Source organism: the organism of the source record quoted next, unplaced genomic scaffold (genome assembly GCF_019419815.1).
Source record: "Pyrus x bretschneideri cultivar Hongxiangsu unplaced genomic scaffold, Pyrus_bretschneideri_v1 Contig13, whole genome shotgun sequence".
NCBI classification, from domain to species: domain Eukaryota; kingdom Viridiplantae; phylum Streptophyta; class Magnoliopsida; order Rosales; family Rosaceae; genus Pyrus; species Pyrus x bretschneideri.
This window is the reverse complement of record NW_025999424.1, coordinates 1,021,885-1,039,208: the sequence shown is the minus strand read 5'-3', so window position 1 is coordinate 1,039,208 and position 17,324 is coordinate 1,021,885. Positions and strand designations below refer to the sequence as shown.

General features: G+C 40.2%; 3 protein-coding genes and 1 pseudogene across 6 annotated transcripts; 1 reads left to right on the top strand and 3 right to left on the bottom strand.

Annotated features, from left to right (window-relative positions):
- Window positions 1–21: 21 nt before the first annotated feature.
- LOC103959685 lies at window positions 22–1,011 on the top strand. Its single transcript, XM_009372043.3, has one exon. It carries the CDS (start codon window positions 147–149, stop codon window positions 879–881), a length of 735 nt encoding a protein of 244 aa, XP_009370318.2. The 5' UTR covers window positions 22–146; the 3' UTR covers window positions 882–1,011.
- Window positions 1,012–1,229: 218 nt separating this feature from the next.
- Window positions 1,230–4,475, bottom strand: LOC103959684 (protein WVD2-like 7). Of its 3 annotated transcripts, none has more exons than XM_009372042.3 (9): window positions 4,134–4,475; window positions 3,396–3,986; window positions 2,940–3,314; window positions 2,781–2,839; window positions 2,606–2,680; window positions 2,315–2,417; window positions 2,126–2,188; window positions 1,884–1,994; window positions 1,230–1,792 (listed from the first exon to the last, which is right to left on the bottom strand). In XM_009372042.3, the coding sequence occupies exons 1-9, from the start codon at window positions 4,200–4,202 to the stop codon at window positions 1,517–1,519; spliced, it is 1,722 nt and encodes a 573-aa protein (XP_009370317.2). In that variant the 5' UTR covers window positions 4,203–4,475; the 3' UTR covers window positions 1,230–1,516. The 3 variants fall into 3 exon arrangements, with proteins under 3 accessions (XP_009370317.2, XP_048434609.1, XP_048434608.1); XM_048578652.1 differs by having other exon boundaries at window positions 2,315–2,390; XM_048578651.1 differs by having other exon boundaries at window positions 2,940–3,311.
- A 5,204-nt stretch (window positions 4,476–9,679) lies between these two features.
- LOC108868209 lies at window positions 9,680–10,956 on the bottom strand (annotated as a pseudogene).
- Window positions 10,957–11,496: 540 nt separating this feature from the next.
- LOC103960998 (peptidyl serine alpha-galactosyltransferase-like) lies at window positions 11,497–15,931 on the bottom strand. Of its 2 annotated transcripts, XM_009373501.3 has the most exons (8): window positions 15,429–15,931; window positions 15,057–15,227; window positions 14,379–14,622; window positions 14,015–14,215; window positions 13,254–13,744; window positions 12,950–13,114; window positions 12,581–12,824; window positions 11,497–12,453 (listed from the first exon to the last, which is right to left on the bottom strand). In XM_009373501.3, exons 1-8 carry the CDS (start codon window positions 15,743–15,745, stop codon window positions 11,797–11,799), a joined length of 2,490 nt encoding a protein of 829 aa, XP_009371776.2. In that variant the 5' UTR covers window positions 15,746–15,931; the 3' UTR covers window positions 11,497–11,796. The 2 variants fall into 2 exon arrangements, with proteins under 2 accessions (XP_009371776.2, XP_048434788.1); XM_048578831.1 differs by lacking the exon at window positions 15,429–15,931 and having other exon boundaries at window positions 14,379–14,669; window positions 15,057–15,196.
- Window positions 15,932–17,324: the final 1,393 nt, after the last annotated feature.

The following is a 17,324-nucleotide window of genomic DNA, read 5'->3' as shown; positions in this document are numbered from 1 at the left end:
AATTTACAAATTGAAAAAAAAAAAAAAAAAAAAACCTTTTTAATTCAATTAATAAATGTTGATTAGGCTCTTAAAACCACCCTTAAACACAGTTGAACAGTCAGAAAGACCTTCATACACAAGCAAATGAGTTGTCAATTTTGTCAATGGCTTGGCCAACACGAAATATCTACCCACCAAACGACACCGTGCTTCCCAAGTTTTCATTTGCACTATATAACCAGCAGCAAAACATCAACACCTCCATCATCTTTTTCATTAGCCCACACCCCAATTTGTCAACTATGAAGAGGGAGGGTCGCCAACATGGAATGGTCCGGACATACCGGATCCTACCGGAACCGTTGAACCCAAGACCGGCAACCCGACACATCAACAAGTCCGAGTCTCCACCCACGGCCGGGTTGTTCACCAAGGTGCCAACCAAGCCCACCAACCACTCCAAGTTCACGGGCAAGTGCGGCAAGTCCAAGTGCACCGAGTGTCACATTCACCCGGCTTCCAAGGCCAAGGAAAAGACCAAGGGCAACCAAAAGCTCAAGTCGTCCGACGTCGTTTCCAATCATCGGTTGGTCACTTGGCGGGTCGTGGACGGGCAAACCGGCTTGAATAATCAATTGGGTTTGTCCGCCACGGAGATGTTGGATCATCTCTCTAACGATTATGAGAATGACCATGACGATGGCGATGATGCTCACGAAATCAATGGTTATGCAATTGGATATTATGATGATGGAAATGATGATCGAACGGTGGAAAATTATGTTGATGATGTTGATCATCATGGTGTTTATGAAGAGATGGGTTTCTTTAATGTGGACTACGTGGTTGATCAACAAATTAAGGAAGATGATGGTTGGTGCTTAGTGCCACAAACGTGATTAGTGGTTTAATTATTGTTTGTTTTCCTTCTAATGTGGATGAAGTCAACATCCTTTTGCTTCTTTCCTTCTGCTTTCTCATTGAATCCTTGATGTACAAGTTACTGATAACAATGAAAATTTTATTTCTCAATTTCGACTTCTTCATAAAGTATTTATATTTGGTAGAGATAGTCATCGTATATAATTATCTGTTTATTTTTCTCTTCACTCAAAGTTATATACAATCGATTATAAGACTGATTTCATCGAAATTCTGCACAATCTTTCCCAAAGACTTGAAAGAACACTGCACAAATATCACATGTTTCCCAAAGACTTTTGTTTCTTTAATTCGTAGGGGCTCGATGCTAAAAAATTATGAGATTCTTTCTGCAGAGCAGAAATTCCACATGTTTGCTGTTTTCCAGTGTTTCTACATTTACTAGAGTTGAAACAAATCGTGGTACAAGTAACAACGGAAAGATCTTACAAATCTTTGTCCACTAATACTAGTTGCAAACTACACTCGTCATACAAGAACGAATTTGCTCACAATCTCTATGCATATTTCCATGTCTCAGCAAACTCATTTTGTTACGCGGTGTGATCAAGACTATCTGAAAGTTGCTCGAAGCTTTCAGGACTGATACGTCTCACTTCTGCTCCAACAGAAACTTGTTTTCAAGCTTAGGTTGTCCAAGTTGAATATTTGGAGAAGTATTCTCGCGAGTTGTCTTGAAGGATCGTGAAATGAGAGAACAGGTTGGGGTTCGGTCATTCCTTCCTGGGGTTCGGTTATTCCTTCCTAGGACATTCTTGGAGCCAATGCTCTTGATTGAAGCTCCACTAGGAGGTAGAGACGTTGAGCTCTCAACTGTGCTTGGAGTGGGCTTTTTCCCTGGGTTCTTTGACTGAGGAGTAACTGGAACCTGCAGGAAGGAAACGGGGAAAATAACCGAACATTAAAAAACCTTTTGCTTTCAGTGAGGAGCATTTGAACTGGTGAGGACAAACATTTACCTTATGTATCTCGTTCCTTGGTGATTTTCTTTCTTTATAAAAATCAGGAAGCGGCCTCGCCTTGAAGCAAAGGGTTTGGCGGTACTTTCCAATTTCTGTTTCTTCTTCCTCCTGCATAACCATAGCGATTAAGGTATTAAGCCGAAGTTGTAAACCAAACCACCTCTAGCCCTAAAGTTTTGATGGTTTGTACGGACTAAAAATGAGAAAGGATTGAAGAAGCTTGGTAATTAGAGAACAACCTTGAGTTTTCTTTGCACCTGCACCTTTCGTTCCTCATTCGCATTAAACTTTTCTTCAAGCTTCTGTAAGCGGTGAACAAGAACATGACATCGATTAGAACTTTAACCACATATGTAACTCTATCTCATAAATTAGATATGATTAGAATTCGGGAACATGTATAACAAAGAAATAGGCAAAACCCTTGCCTTCTTTCTACTTGCAGCTCTTTCTTCAGTTCTTAAAGCAATAGGGGCCGATGAAAATGGTGACCTCGCCTTGTTTCTGCAGGCACTCAAAAACTTTGAACAACTGGAAAATTGGGAGAAGGGAAAATCATAAGAACTCGACGTCCTAAACGATTGGCGCTACGTGAGACCCACATAACCATTAATTCAGATGTTTATGTCCATATGTGAGAATTCTTGTTGCTTTTGCATATTCTTTCATGATACTACATGTGAATTATACAGGAAAAATGACAAAAGATAGGCACATACTCTGTACGGAGTAAACGCCATTTGGACACAGGAGTTTTGGTTCCACTGGCTGAGGGATCAAGCGGTGTTTTGGCCCTGTGATTCATGAAATACACAAGCAGAAACAGGATCAGACATGAATCGCATATCGATTGAAAAAAGGAAAGCTTCCTGTTTTTCATATGATCAGAGTTACCTTCTCTTTTCTGAACACGGGGTGGTTGTAGAACGTTTGTGCACCTCATTCCTAGATACCTGCACATCCAAAGACAAATTCTTTAGCGGATAGCGAGTTTGGCAAAGTTTTGCATTCGTCGGTCAATTTGGCAAAATATTCAAAGAAATTGGGAGGCACCGTAGTTGGAGTCTTCAGAGGAGTCAGGCATTCTTTTGATGTCTTGGAAGAACTAGCACCAACTCTTGAGTTTTCAATCTTCCTCATGACGGTCGAAGTCAGTCTAGAAAGCTCCCTGATGGGCGTAAATTTGACCGACTTGTGAAGTGATTTCGGAGTTGATTTCTTCTTGTCCTCCAGTTCTGCAGCCGGATATTTACGCAACGGAGTGATAATGTCATCCTTTCTGGAACAACTGGGAGCTGTGGGTTTGGCTGGAGAAGATGGGACTTTAGGTGCTTTATGATATGCTAATGATGATTTGGAGGAACTAAATAGTCTGTTTTTTTTCGTTTTCACTGGTGTCAAAGCTTCGTGATTCGATCTGTAACTCTGCTGAAGCAACAATACAAGTTTTCAGCAACCTCCATGAGTCAATGAGTGTGAAATTTATCGGTTATAGATCAAGATTTTTACCTTTAACAGAGGCTTTTCGATCTGGGGTGCGCCGGTGAGCTCCATGCCGTTTTCCTCCTTGTCTTTATCAGCACATTGGCTTGAAAGTTCTACCTCAACCGAATTCTCCCCCGAAACTTGGTCTTCATGATCTACAGGGTGCACCTTACTGCTTTCAAATTTCTCCATTTCAGTGTTTGCATTATAGTCATTGGTATATTTACCAATAGATTCTTCTTCTCGATTTGGCTCGTAGACCTTCTCTTCGACTTTCTCTTCCTTTTGCTCATCGACGAACACTTCAGAGGTTGAAATCCTCGTCTTTAGATCCCGGCTTTCAGATTTGGGTTCTGGTGCATTTTCCGATGTAGCAGCAGCAGTAGCATTAGCATTTGCTTGTTCAAGCAAGGCGGCTGCTCTTTGAGCAGCGACTTTCTTGTAATGTGCTTCAAAGAAAGCCTTTTTCTGCGCAACTGAACCGGGGCGGGCGTACCTCTCGGCCTCCTCCACATACCGGTTGTGCGAAAATGTCGACCATTTCTCCCAAGCCAATGACTCCGACACGAACCTCCCGAACGACACTGACTGCCCAAGAGCATGAATCGGGTTCCCCTGCAACAACACAAAGTTTCGAACTTTTTCACACCCAAATCTCAAAAACCGAAATCCAAAAACTACCCAGCAAGTAAAAAGTGTTCTGCACATAGAAATTCAACCTTAAAAATCACAAAAAATAAAGACACAAACCGAAGAACTGACCTCGTGTGCGTCGTTGGGGATGCCGGCAGCATAGGAGAACGGCTGCATCAGACACGTCGATTCTCCCATGATTCTGGTACGATTTCGTCCGAAAGATCCAAACTTTGAGGCAAAAAAAACAAAACCCTTGTGTGTTTGTTTAATCAAACGTCGGATTTACGATTCGCATAAATCGTCAGGTTCGTCGTCGTCCTCGTCGATTTCGAAATTTGAAATTTGAAATGAAAAGCGTCGTGGAAAAGTTGGGAGGGACCCCGGCAGGGCCGCAGAGAGTACGAGAGATTGAGATGAGACTTCGGATTATTGCTGCCAAAGCCAGACTGACAAGTGGACGTCCGACTTTCCGCTCCAAATCTTTATATAATTCAAATGCTTTACACTTTTTCTTGTTTGTAGGACCCGCGTGTTCAAACCAACGGTATTCCTCCAACGTTCTAATTTTTTGGCTGATTTGAATTTCAAGTCCCCCTCCCTCCGACTTTAGTGTGTACTAGATTCTAGGTACTATTAGACTATTAGGCAAACTCCAATCTTTGGAGTAAGTTTTAAAATTTCCTCGGAGTGATTGGGTTAAGTACTAGAACTGAAAAAAAAACCTCAAATACCAGCTAAGAAATAGGTCTGGGCTAAATATCCTGGTGACCTAGTCCACTGTGCACGTAGACGTGCTGCGAAAAAAGAGAAAGAAGGCTAGTTAACACGCTAAAAGCATGGCAACGCACCAAAAAGCAAGGAAAATGGGACACTTTGAGGGGAAGTGGGGCCCCACCTGAGGGGGTTGTCGGCCATCCATATGCAATCTCATCTCCTTTATTTTTATCAGACGGCATGGATTTTCATCTCCTTTAAATCTAACAGGTGAGATTCATTCTTTAATAATCTCTGGCTAAAATTATAGATCAGAAGGGTTTGAGCAGAAAACTATTTCTGAGTTAAAACCTAAATTTTCTGGATTAAAAATGTTAGGTTTTACTCTAAATGTTGGAGATGGTCTTAGTATCGGGTTCATCTACCACGGGAGCAGTTAGATTCTTGGGAATTGGATCCTCTCCTGAGCTCAGGATGAGAATCCTCATGAGCAGTCCATCTGGGCCGTTCAAACTTGATCTAACAGTTGTAATTATTATAACTTTTAGAGGAACCTCCTATTTGAAGCCTTTGGATCAAATTTCAACGGTCTGGATGGACTGCTGAGGAGGATCCCTATCCTGAGCTCAGGAGGATCCAGTTCTAGATTCTTGATTCAATATACAAATAATTAATATTTATCGGCCCAAAACACCAGAGTATTGATATATCTTAGGGGAGCACAAAATTTTCCTGTTATCACAAAAACCAAAGTCTGAGAATTCAACTATTCGCCTTTTCGGACCAAGTGGACAGTATGACCCTTGAAGGCTATTTGTTTGATGCTTACGAATGGCGTGAGGCAATGTGTCATAATCATCAACCTTTGGAAGAACTAAGAAACCACCCTTCATTTCACTTAGGCAACTCCAACTTGATACATTTTTGTATGATTAATATTTCGCCTAGGCCATCCTATATTAATCATATGAAATTCACTATTCTTAAAATCCCCACTTAGTGCCTCTAAAGTCTGGCTTAGGCTTTAGGCAACTAGTCACCATTCCGACTAATTTCTAGGTCTTTGAATATGTTATAATACTTTATAATCTATTATGCTTTTTTTTTTTTTTTTTTTTTTTGCAATTTATGTATTCCAATACAATTACGTATTTCTTTTTCCTCAGTAGACATTTATTTATGTGATATATATAAATAAATTTAAAGGTATCAATAAAGTGGTAGTGGAAATGTAATTGGTTATTTATTTCGTTTTCTCTCCTCTCAGCCTCTTTATTGAGAGTGACATGCATGTTTATAGAAAATAACTCGCTTGGACGTGTATCAACAATCTTAAGATGCGTTTGTTGCACCAGACTATCTCAGATTGGATTAGCTTCAGGGACTAAACTGGACTGGTTTAGACTAGACTAAGCTAGATTGACTTAGTGAAGCATTTGGTGCAGTGTCGGACTAAAAACCAGAATAATTAACAAATCTTAATATTATATTATTTACTCTACATATATTAATATTATATTATTTAATTTATATTATTAGTATACTCTATTCTTTTTTTTTCATAACAATTCTCCATTTTTCTATTCTCTCCATCCCCATCTTTCTTCTCCGTCCAAGGCAACCCAGTCCCCAGATCATCCTAATCGCCATCCAAACCCAGAAATAGAATCTTGGCCTCCCTTTGCCACAACCTGTAGAAGCAGTCCAACAAAAATATGGCGACGACTGATTCTTCTATAGGAGCAGATTGGTGGAGTTATGAGTGAATGACCAAAATACCCACAACAAATCGAATGAGGAGAGATCGAATACAAAAGCTGTCTGGTGAAGCGTTGCAGGTTCGTTAGATATGTGTTTGAAAATGGTTTTGGGAGAGTAAGATTGGGAGTCGATGAAGCCGAGGAACTAAGCAGAGAAGTGTTGCCTCTCGACAACAAGCTCGACGATAAAGCATCTCAGGGATGGGCGAATCTGAGGTCTCGTGATTGTGGGTTCAGGCTGAGGGGGGGGAGAGGGTGGTGGCCGCCTGGTGGTGTAAAAGGGGAGCGGGAACGATGTGGTTGACATCTCATGAAACAGAGAGCAGAGAGGGGTCTTAGCTAGTCCCATGGTTTTCGGGGACTCTCACTAAGAACCTCTAGCGATGTCCTTAGTCTAGGCTAATCCCGGCTAGTCTCATTAACATTAGTCTCGTGCAACAATAAACACAGGACTAGACTAATAGTTAGTCCAGTCCAGTTCAGTCCCACTTAGTGAGGGCAAACAAATGCCTCCTTAGGGGGCGTTTGTTGCGCCAGACTATCTCGGACTAGATTAGCTTCAAGGACTAAGCTGGACTGGCTTAGACTAGACTAAACTGGACTAACTTAGTGAAGCGTTTAGTGCAGTATTGGACTAAGAAGCTAAATAATAACAAATTCTAATATTATATTATTTAATATATGAATTATTAATATTTTATTATGATCTTATCTTTTTCTCCATCTTTTCCTACCATTTCCATCCCACTCTTTTTCTCTTCTCTCATCGTCCCACCCTCTCCCTCTTTTTTTCCTCTTAGACCTCTCAATTCATGTCTCTTTCTCATTTCTGGTCAAACTCCTTATTGATTCCAGTCTCTATTTTTCTGTCCTCCTTCCCTCTCTAGCTATGCGTTGTTCGAACAGAACCTCACAGCTTCAATTTTCCCGACGAGTTGCAGGTTTCCCAATGTGTTTTTCGGCCAACCCTCGTTAAATTGGATGAAGTTAACACCGCCAAAAAATTCATCACCATCCCTAGACCGAGATCTTAGCTTTGAATGCTCGAATCTGTCATGGATTTGAAGAAGCCCAAACAGGTCGAGACTTCCAGGCCATTTTCCGGCCACATTTGACCACATTTTAGCCTCGATTTAGGTAAAATCGTAATCTTGTCACTCCCAACTTCAATTTGGTATATTTTATATGAAATTTGGTTGTGAAATGGATCTGAAAGAGAGTCGGAAAGTTAATGATTGATCTAGATGACTGGAGATGACGAGGAGTCTGTCGGGAGTGGTCGTTGAGCATGACGAGGACGAGAAAGAGAGGATAGTCTTAGCTAGTCCCATGGTTATTGGGGGGTCTCGCTAAGACCCCTTAGTGAAGGGTTTTGTCTATGCTAGTCCCCTTTAGTCTCATTGGGGGCGTTTGTTTACCCTCACTAAGTTGGACTGGACTGGACTGGACTAGCTATTAGTCCAATACTGTGTTTGTTCCATGCTGGGACTAACATTAATGAGACTAAACAGGACTAGCATGGACAAAACCCTTCACTAAGAGGTCTTAGCGAGACCCCCCAATAACCATGGGACAAGCTAAGACTATCCTCTCTTTCTCGTCCTCGTCATGCTCAACGACCACTCCCAACAGACTCCTCGTCATCTCCGGTCACCTAGATCAATCATTAACTTTCCGACTCCCTTTCAAATCCATTTCACAACCAACTTTCATATAAAATATACCAAATTGAAGCTGGGAGTGACAAGATTACGATTTTACCTGAATAGAGGCCAAAATATGGTCGAATGTGGCCGGAAAATGGCCTAGAAGTCTCGGCCTGTTTGGGCTTCTTCAAATCCATGACAGATTCGGGCATTCAAAGCTAAGATCTCGGTCTAGGGATGGTGATGAATTTTTTGGCGGTGCTAACTTCATCCAATTTAACGAGGGTTGGCTGGAAAACACATCGGGAAACCTGCAACTCGTCGAAAATTGGAGCCGTGAGGTTCCATTCGAACAACACATAGCTAGAGAGGGAGGGATGACAGAGAAATAGACACTGGAATCAATAAGGAGTTTGATCAGGAATGAGAAAGAGACATTAATTGAGAGGTCTAAGAGGAAAAAAAAGAGGGAGAGGGTGGGACGATGAGAGAAGAGGACAAGAGTGGGACGGAAATGGTAGGAAAAGATGAAGAAAAAGATAAGATCGTAATAAAATATTAATAATTTATATATTAAATAATATAATATTAGAATTTGTTATTATCCAGCTTCTTAGTCCAATACTACACCAAACACTTCACTAAGTTAGTCCAGTTTAGTCTAGTCTAAGCCAGTCCAGCTTAGTCCTTGAAGCTAATCCAGTCCGAGATAGTCCGGCGCAACAAACGCTCAATGTTAGTCCCAGCATGGAACAAACACAATATTGGACTAATAGCTAGTCCAGTCCAGTCCAGTCCAACTTAGTGAAGGTAAACAAACGCCCCCTTAGAGTATAACATATCATAATACTGAAGGCACAAATAATAGATACACAAATAATACAAAGGAAAGTATTTTAGATATTTGATTCAATAGTAATTTGATGTGATTTAATTAAGGATTTGATATGATTTGATTTGATCTAGGTTTTTTTCTCTTGTGGACAAACGATTGTTTTTACCTATTGTAGTGAATCTACTGATATTGATTTATAATCATCAATCTTTGGAAGAATTAAGAAACCACCCTTCACCTCGCCTAGGCAACTCCAACTCCAACTTGATAAATTTTTATATGATTAAGAGGGTGGTGCTATTCACATACCAATTTTCATCTCTCACACATACCTCTCAATTTCAGGTCATCAGATCAATTGAATGGAAGAAGATTAATGCATAAAAATTAAAAACGGTGTGAGAGGTAATATCAATCATATGAAAACTAAAAGAATTAATAAAATGGTTATGAAAATGTAACTCATTATTTATTTCAGTCTCTCTTCTCTCTCTTTATTAATAGTGACATGCAGACTCGTTTGGACGAATATCAACAATCTTATGACATAACATGTCGTCATGGTACCTAAGTCTGGTAAACTATTATAAAGCAATAAAGATATCCTTTTGGATCACCAATCCACTGGAACATAAAAAAAATAAGAACATCAGACTAACTATTGCAATTGTTGCAATAATATAACTATTTGCAAATGAAGAAACGAAGAACTGTAAGCTACCATAAACTTGCTGGACTCCACCAACTCAGTCCCCAGATTTCTGAATTTACCGAATTTTCAGATTTCCGACCATCTATTTAGAAGACGCGGCTTGTACCAGTACCAAAAGGATGCTCAAGACCAAACAAGCTTTGCTTTACTTCTAACTCTACAAAATGAATGCAATTCGTTTTCAACCCTTTGGAATTACCCGCTGGAAAGGACAAGGAGCAACCTCGGCTTGATACAAACAATATTTGGTTCCCCAAAACCTGTACCTCGACAAACCTTTCGTCGTTCTCCGGATCAATCTTGTAAACTAAGAAATCAAGAGTCCTTGTAATGCAGCGATAATCAGTCACCTCATGATTTTTAAACATGATGAATCAGCAAGACTTCATTGCTGGTTGTTGATTCTATTAAATATGACTTGTCCTCGATGATGACCTCCACAAAGGCATTGCGATCCCGCTCTCGGAATGAAAATTCCCGTGACTTTTCCTTTTTTTGTCATAAACCAACTTCATTTGCAGCTCATCACCATCTCTGAAGCGTAACGCGCAACTTACAACACCTCCACTCTCAATCTCATCGTTTTTGACCAATACGTATAGCATGCCACATGACGAAAACAATAGGGATAAAGGAGACTCCTTGGATGTTGGACAAAAAAAATACGTATAAATTGCACTATCCTGAAATAGGGTTCAGTAGAAATATGGATTTTCCCTTTACCATAATCAACCAACCTTTGGAGGAACTATGAAACCGCCCTCGAATTCGCTTAGGCAAACCTATCCCGATAACTTTACCCTCAGATGGAGAACTCTAAGTAGTTGGAACTACGTTGAGCGAGAACTAACCAGGGAAATAGCGGAGCAGTACTGCGGATGTCCCTTCGCATAGCAATCCAACTCCAGTACTTGCAGAGGACGCTTAAGTGAATCCGATCAAGTAAGTTGAGAGGAGGTACAATATTCTCCATGATATCCAAAAGTGGTGTCTGTCAACATCCCTCCACAACTAACCGTAGCCATTGCAATCAATCCCAATCCAAAAACAACTTAAAAAACTACTTTAATGGAATTTACAAAATTTCATAACGAAAGTACGGATAAATTAAAGAGGGAATTACCTTGAACCTCGTCGCCGTTCTTGGGGATGTCCTTGATCTTGAGGCGCTTCTTCTTATTCTTCTTCTCCAGGTCCTGCCATCGAAGTCCTCGTTCATCTCATGCGGCGCCATTTTGAATTGGTTGATGTCGCTTCCCCTTCTCTCCTTCTTCTCAAACATGTCTAGTTATCCAATTCAAAATCAAATTATACGAGTAAATTAAAGAGAGAGAGAGCCTACGCACTAGATTGGACCCTTTTGGCTGCTCAGTTCTTTAGTGCTTGCTTTGAATGTAACCCTAGAAGCATGATAGACCTTAACTTGGCTTCCAAGCAATTGAGTTTGGTTAGGATTCTTATCCAAGCAAATTGGGCCAAGGAGACGGGCTTTCTCAAACCCTTTCTTAGGAGAGATTTCACCGTTTAATAGATAATTTACCCCGTCCTCTCTAATCTCTCACTTTATTCGTCAAGGATCAATAACAGGTGACATTTATGGAGCTAATGACATTATGGTTGGAGGATACGGAGGAAAACGCATTTGCTTGAATCTTAACAATCTTACAATATAACATGAATAGCATAACTAAATGTGTGTTTCTTTTTTGTAAAATCGATATTGAGGATGGAGGAATCAAATTCAGAACTTCAAGTGCATGTGTACGATTCAAATACGAAAAGAAGAGAGAACTTATGCACAGAAGGAAAGAAACACCATGCGAAATCAGCAACCAAATATGCGTATACGATTTCATATGGGAAAGAATACGAGTAAAATACAAAGTGATATAAAAAATGGAAATTACCACACAGCCTCTCCTCTTCCTCTTAAACAAAACCCTAAACTAGCATTTCGTAAGAATTGTTGCGACAACGACCTGTTTTCTTCAAAACTGAAAACTTGCCTGTCTTAGCAAATGTAATGCCGTATGGACGAGTTTGGTCACTACATTACTCGTGGCAAAGGCAAACTCGGTGTCAACTTTTGATGGAGTTTTTGAATTTACCTCACAAGAGAATGTCATAGAGGTACTTCAACTCCACGTAAATGCCTATCACGGCTGCTAATATCCATAAATCCTGTACCAGAATTTCTTCTCTTAATTCTATAACTTTTACCTCTTTTACCTTTCCCTTTACGACCTGAAAACAGCACCCATGCGATCGTTAAGAAGCCCAAGCCACAGAATGCCCATAGAGCAATGACCAAGAACCTCACAGAACTAAACATCCCATCAGTCAATGTAGGTTCTGGAATCTCCTTGGAATGATTCGTTTGGACACGGTTGCTTCCTAGACCAAAACTTCCATCCAACTTACCGAGTTTCCTTGATACTACAACTTCCTCTGCTGCATCTGAGTTTGGATCGGGACAGTTCCTTCTCTTGTGATGCAGGTGTAACGCTTCATTTAGTGTCTTAATGCATTCTAGGCTAAGCAGATCTGTCTGCAGTTTGTTATTGTCTGTCTGGTCGAGTGTTGAAGGGCCGGGTGGGTCTGGAAACTGGGCCCAGCACTTGTTAACCACATCAACAGTCCTCCAGTTTGCTTTATCAAAGCTCCAGTTTCCAACCTTGAATTCCAAACCGTAGTGCAATACTCTGTATTTGATGCCTGGTGCAGGAGCATACCCCGGGTATATCAGTATCCCGCTGCTTATTTGATGCCGTAGTTTCAACTGCATGGAAAAACAGAGGGAAATAGAATCATTATCACATAACAGCACTGAAACACTTTCCTAAATAATGTTGATGATGCTCAGGGTAAATACTGAAGCACTTTTTTTACACAGCAGAACAATTTACCTCTGCTGCCCCGAATGAGTAACCATACATCTCACTGATCCAACCAGAAGCATATATATCTCCAGTGATATTTGTGGCATAATGAGCTGTGTCTGCTCGGACTTCCTCGGTTTTGTGCAACCACAGTAGAGCAAACTTTCTAAGATCATCTATATGCATGATGATGACACCCCCAACCTTGTCACAGGCTTCAGGATGTCGAGTATGGAGTTTTGCAAGCTCATTGTCACAGCCGATAAGATAGCTACCATATACAGATTAGGAAAAATTAGTCCTCGTACGGATTATACAACTAGAAACTAGAAATCTGGACCCCCAATTATACCAACCATAAAATGATAAGTAAGAATAAACAATCAGATTGCTTACCCATAGGGAGTCGAAACTGGTCGGCCACGTGCTGCTTTGAATTCCCATGGGGTAATTGGACCCCTCAAGATCATATCAGCATCAAGAATCACTATGTATTCTGCATCTGTATTTGCATGATTGAGCCAATGAAGGACTGCAGCTGGTTTGTTAATTGCTGGATACCTGGTATAATAGAACAAAAGAATGATCTTTGCTTCTCTTAAAGATTGGGAGATAGGATGTCGATGCTGGAATTAACATTAAGCCACCACCAAGAATAAACTATAGGAAGGAAAGAAAACACTTGAAGAAAAAGATTTACCAATCACCCGTTAATGGGTGTCGGCTCATGGAAGGAACATAATGGGTGGGAGCCAGATCATGCCCAGCATATTGCTTCAAGTCTTCATCTGTACAGCTGAGTAATCGTGTGATATTTCCAGGCTGGCCACTCAGGTGAAAACTGTGGACAAGTCCTACAGTCTGCCAATCAAAGTAAGGGGTGCATTCTGTAGAAAAAAGGGTGTGGATTTTTGGATATGGTTTTCCAGGTTCATCGACAACCTCCTGCTGCACTTCCTGTACTACATGTACTGGCTCCTCAAATCGTAAAGTAGCAGCAGTCAGCTGTTTTGGCCGAGTCAGTTCAGCAAAAGTTTTGCTTTTCAGAAAGCTCGTGTATTTGGTCCAGTTTGGCTTTGGGCAACCATTTGCTGCATGTTGTAGTAAAAGACCCTGATTTAAAGTGTTAATGCACTCTAAATTCAACATAAGAGCCCGCCTTTTATTTTTATCAGGTTCCATCATATTTACCTGGATAAAGAAAAAATAAATTCAAGACCTTGAACATGATCTTCCGTTGTACAGAACTTTGACGTTTCGAAAAAAAATATTTACATACAGGTTCATAACAAAACCCAAATGAGCATTCCATTCAGTATTTCCAAGTATGCCCTATCTAAGCAATTGCGTTTTAGCAGTGGGATAATTTATCCAGACATAAACCATAAAGTAAATGTACAAGTATTTACCACAACAAAAAAATGTACAGGCTTCTCTTGCATAAGAAAAGTTATCACATACCTCTTTTGGATATGGAGGCTCTGGAAAGAGTCGGCCACAGTCATAAACAATAGCGTCCTCGTGGTGATCTAATTTTCTAAAAGACCAATTCCCTACGCTAAATGACAAGCCATAATGAAGAAGAATAGGCACAACACCCTCTTGTGGAGTATAGCCTGGGTAGATCATCAAGTTATTATTTATTTTGTGCTGAAGGCCTACCTGAAAAGGGAAATAAGGAAACCAATACCGATTAACAAGAAAACGCACGCGCACTGAGAGAAGACGCTGAAATGTAAAGGATTGAAAGTTTGTAAAACATCCAACATTATAGTTTACTAAAGGATATACTAATTTAAGGGAGAAAACAAGAAAAGAAGCTTACCTCTGCTGCACCAAAAGAATATCCATACATCTCACTGATCCATCCTTTCCCATAGATGTCACCAGTTATATTAGTTGTCCAGTGAGCTCTATCTTCCCGCACTTCTTCTGTTTTCGAAAGCCACACGGGTGCCAATGCTCGAAGATCATCTATATGCATGGCCAAAAGCCCACCAACTTTATCACAGAGTTCAGGGTGCTTTGTGTGAAGTCGAGCAAGCAGATTATCGCATCCAACCAAGTACCTGAAGGAGAAATTCATTATACGAATATATGCTGATAGCCACAGTCCCTACAAATGCAAAATGTGTTTTCTGTTCATAAACCCATCAAAAGAAAAGATCCATAAAGTTATTATTTCAAATGCCAGAAAAGAAATCTAGCGTTTTATGAAGTTGACAAGATCTTGTTCTTCTCCTATGAGTGATTGACCAATAACATAGAATATATCTCACTTCGATCACCAAATGGTGTCACCGTGTCAGGTACAAACTGCAACTCTAATTAACTAGCCTCTCATTCCAAACTAACATAGGTTGCCTACATAAACGTACTCAAGGTACGACCGATCATAGGGAATTCACATGGCATTCATAATGTTCTTGTCTGATACAATGTGTTCTCAGCTAAAATCCAGTATAATATACATGAAAGGAAAAAAGGCGTAGCAGTGATATACCCATAATATGCAGCAACAGGCTTGCCTTTCTCAGCACCAAGTTCCCAAGGAACAATCGGCCCGCGGATAATCATGTCAGCATCCAGAATCACAACCCAATCAACATTCTCAGCCTCCTTACTGTGCTTAAGCCAGTGCACAACTCCAGCTGGTTTGTTAATTGCAGGGTACCTGCAAAGTTAGCATCTTAATTAAAATTTAATCAATATTTTCTGCATTAATAAAAGCAAGGTCCTTCCATTTAAACCAAACCAATCACATTAAATGAAAAATTAAATCCAACCCAGAATTCAAAATCCAAACTTTATATCAAATTAAGAAACAAAATCTTTTTTTTTTTTTAATTTTTTTTTTTTTTTTTTATGAGCTCACCAGTCGCCAGTTTTTGGGTGCCTGCTCATGGAAGGAACCTCAAAAGTGGGAGCCAAATGCATCCCTTTGTACTTCTTCTTCTCGTCGTCGGTGCAGCTGAGGAGCCGGGTAATCGGGCCAGGTTGCCGGGCTTTCCGGTAGCTGTGCATCAACCCGACAGTCTGCCAGTCGAAGTAGTTCTGGCACTCCACCGAGAACAGCGTGTGCACCCTCCTCGTAGTCGTTCCCGGAGCCTCCCGACCCGCCTCCGCCACCCCACTGCCATCAATGCACAGACCCAACAACGCCGCCGCCACCAAGACCAAGAATCCGGCCATTGCAGCTCAATTGGAGTTCCGATTTCAAAAGGGTACGAGGAAAGAGATCTGAACGTTCATGGACGGATAGATCATGCAGTCGAAAGTCAAAATCTGAGCTTTGGCGTTGTTCATGTACACTCTCCGGGAACATGTAACTGACAGATTTGGTGCGACAAGGGATTTTAATAATCATTGAATTAATTGGAAATATTATTCAACCAAATTATTGGTTTTGGTTAGTACATGATTGATTAATATAACTTTTAATTTAATAATACGAAATTTCTTTCCTCTTTTGACACAGATTATGACATAACGTAGCTTTCAACTTCATTTTTTTGATGCAAAGTTCATTTTTATGGATATTGCGTGACACTCACTAGGATGATACTAAAATGTTTGCTACATGTGCTATCATATTCATCATACTTACTAAGAAAATTTTGGGGTTCGATTATCCATATTTTCGTTAAATAATGAGCATACGTCAACTATACGTATTTTTTTTAGTGTTTAATCTCGTCTCTATGCCAATGCTAGGTTGTATCGGGCAGGACACTTGAATTTTAACTAACACCGTTTGCATTGAATCAGCCTACTTCATGCACAAGCAAAATACCTCCCCTGCTTTCCTAATAGGAACTAAAGGTATTGTAGAACCAATCTACCTACCCGCTTGAAGATCCAACAAGAACGAAGTGAACAAAATAGCTTGGTTGCCTTGGAGACTAGAGTTATGATTTTTACACCTTCATTTGTGAATTAAATCAGATGATTGGTGACACGTAAAATAATATTTTTCTTAATAAATAATACTTATTTCTCTTTCTAATTGGAAAAATAAATCAAATGGTAATACAACGAAGAGGAGATTATTAAAAGGAAAAGACAACGAATTGTTTCTTTCTTTCTATTCAAACCTGCATAAATGAGCAAAAACTTGATTACTTTTCTCCAGTACAGTAGATTGTCAAATGTAGAGTTCATTTAATTATTGTTACTGAGTTGGACCTTGTTGAAAATGACATTTAAGTTGAGCTTGAAAAGGCCCAAATCGGACCTTAAGTGAGCTGCTCCACTAATTGAAATGGCCCACATTGTATTTCTAAAAAAAATAAAAAAATTCCAACCACTTTGACAAGTGTAACGGGTCATTTTCCTAACACAATGAAAAATTTCTTCATCCACAAGTCATCTCTGAAAGTTGCAAAAGGGAGAGAGAGAGAGAGAGAGCGGGGGGAGGTGTGGAACGCTGCAGCAACTTTTAGCATTAAGAGAGAGAGAGAGAGAGAAGTGGTGTAAAATGAAATGGATTGGTTTTTGGTTTCGGCAAAAAACCAAACCGGTTGGAACCGAAACTACCCCTAGTTTGGTATCCAATTCTCTCAAGAGCAATGGAGCAAAAGCCTAAATCATTTTCTTGTAGGTGGATTGCGCCTGAACCCATACTTATTGAGCGTTTTGACATAGGGGTGTGCTTTTCACACACCCTTTTTTCTTCATGCACATCCTCTTAATTTGCAGTCGTCGATTCGACTGAACTAAAGAATATCAAAAAACAGAAATAGACAAAATGTGTGTGAGAAGTAAAAAGAGG

Coding starts and splice junctions, on each gene's coding strand:
- LOC103960998 (XM_009373501.3), bottom strand. CDS start 15,745: ATGGCCGGATTCTTGGTCTTGGTGGCGGCGGCGTTGTTGGGTCTGTGC. Junction 14,623..15,056: donor CCTGTTGCTGCATATTATGG/GTATATCACTGC, acceptor TTTCTCCTTCAG/GTACTTGGTTGGATGCGATA. Junction 12,825..12,949: donor CCAGTTTCGACTCCCTATGG/GTAAGCAATCTG, acceptor TGTATATGGTAG/CTATCTTATCGGCTGTGACA.
- LOC103959685 (XM_009372043.3), top strand. CDS start 147: ATGGCTTGGCCAACACGAAATATCTACCCACCAAACGACACCGTGCTT.
- LOC103959684 (XM_009372042.3), bottom strand. CDS start 4,202: ATGGGAGAATCGACGTGTCTGATGCAGCCGTTCTCCTATGCTGCCGGC. Junction 2,840..2,939: donor CTCTGAAGACTCCAACTACG/GTGCCTCCCAAT, acceptor TTGGATGTGCAG/GTATCTAGGAATGAGGTGCA. Junction 1,995..2,125: donor AGGTGCAAAGAAAACTCAAG/GTTGTTCTCTAA, acceptor ATGGTTATGCAG/GAGGAAGAAGAAACAGAAAT.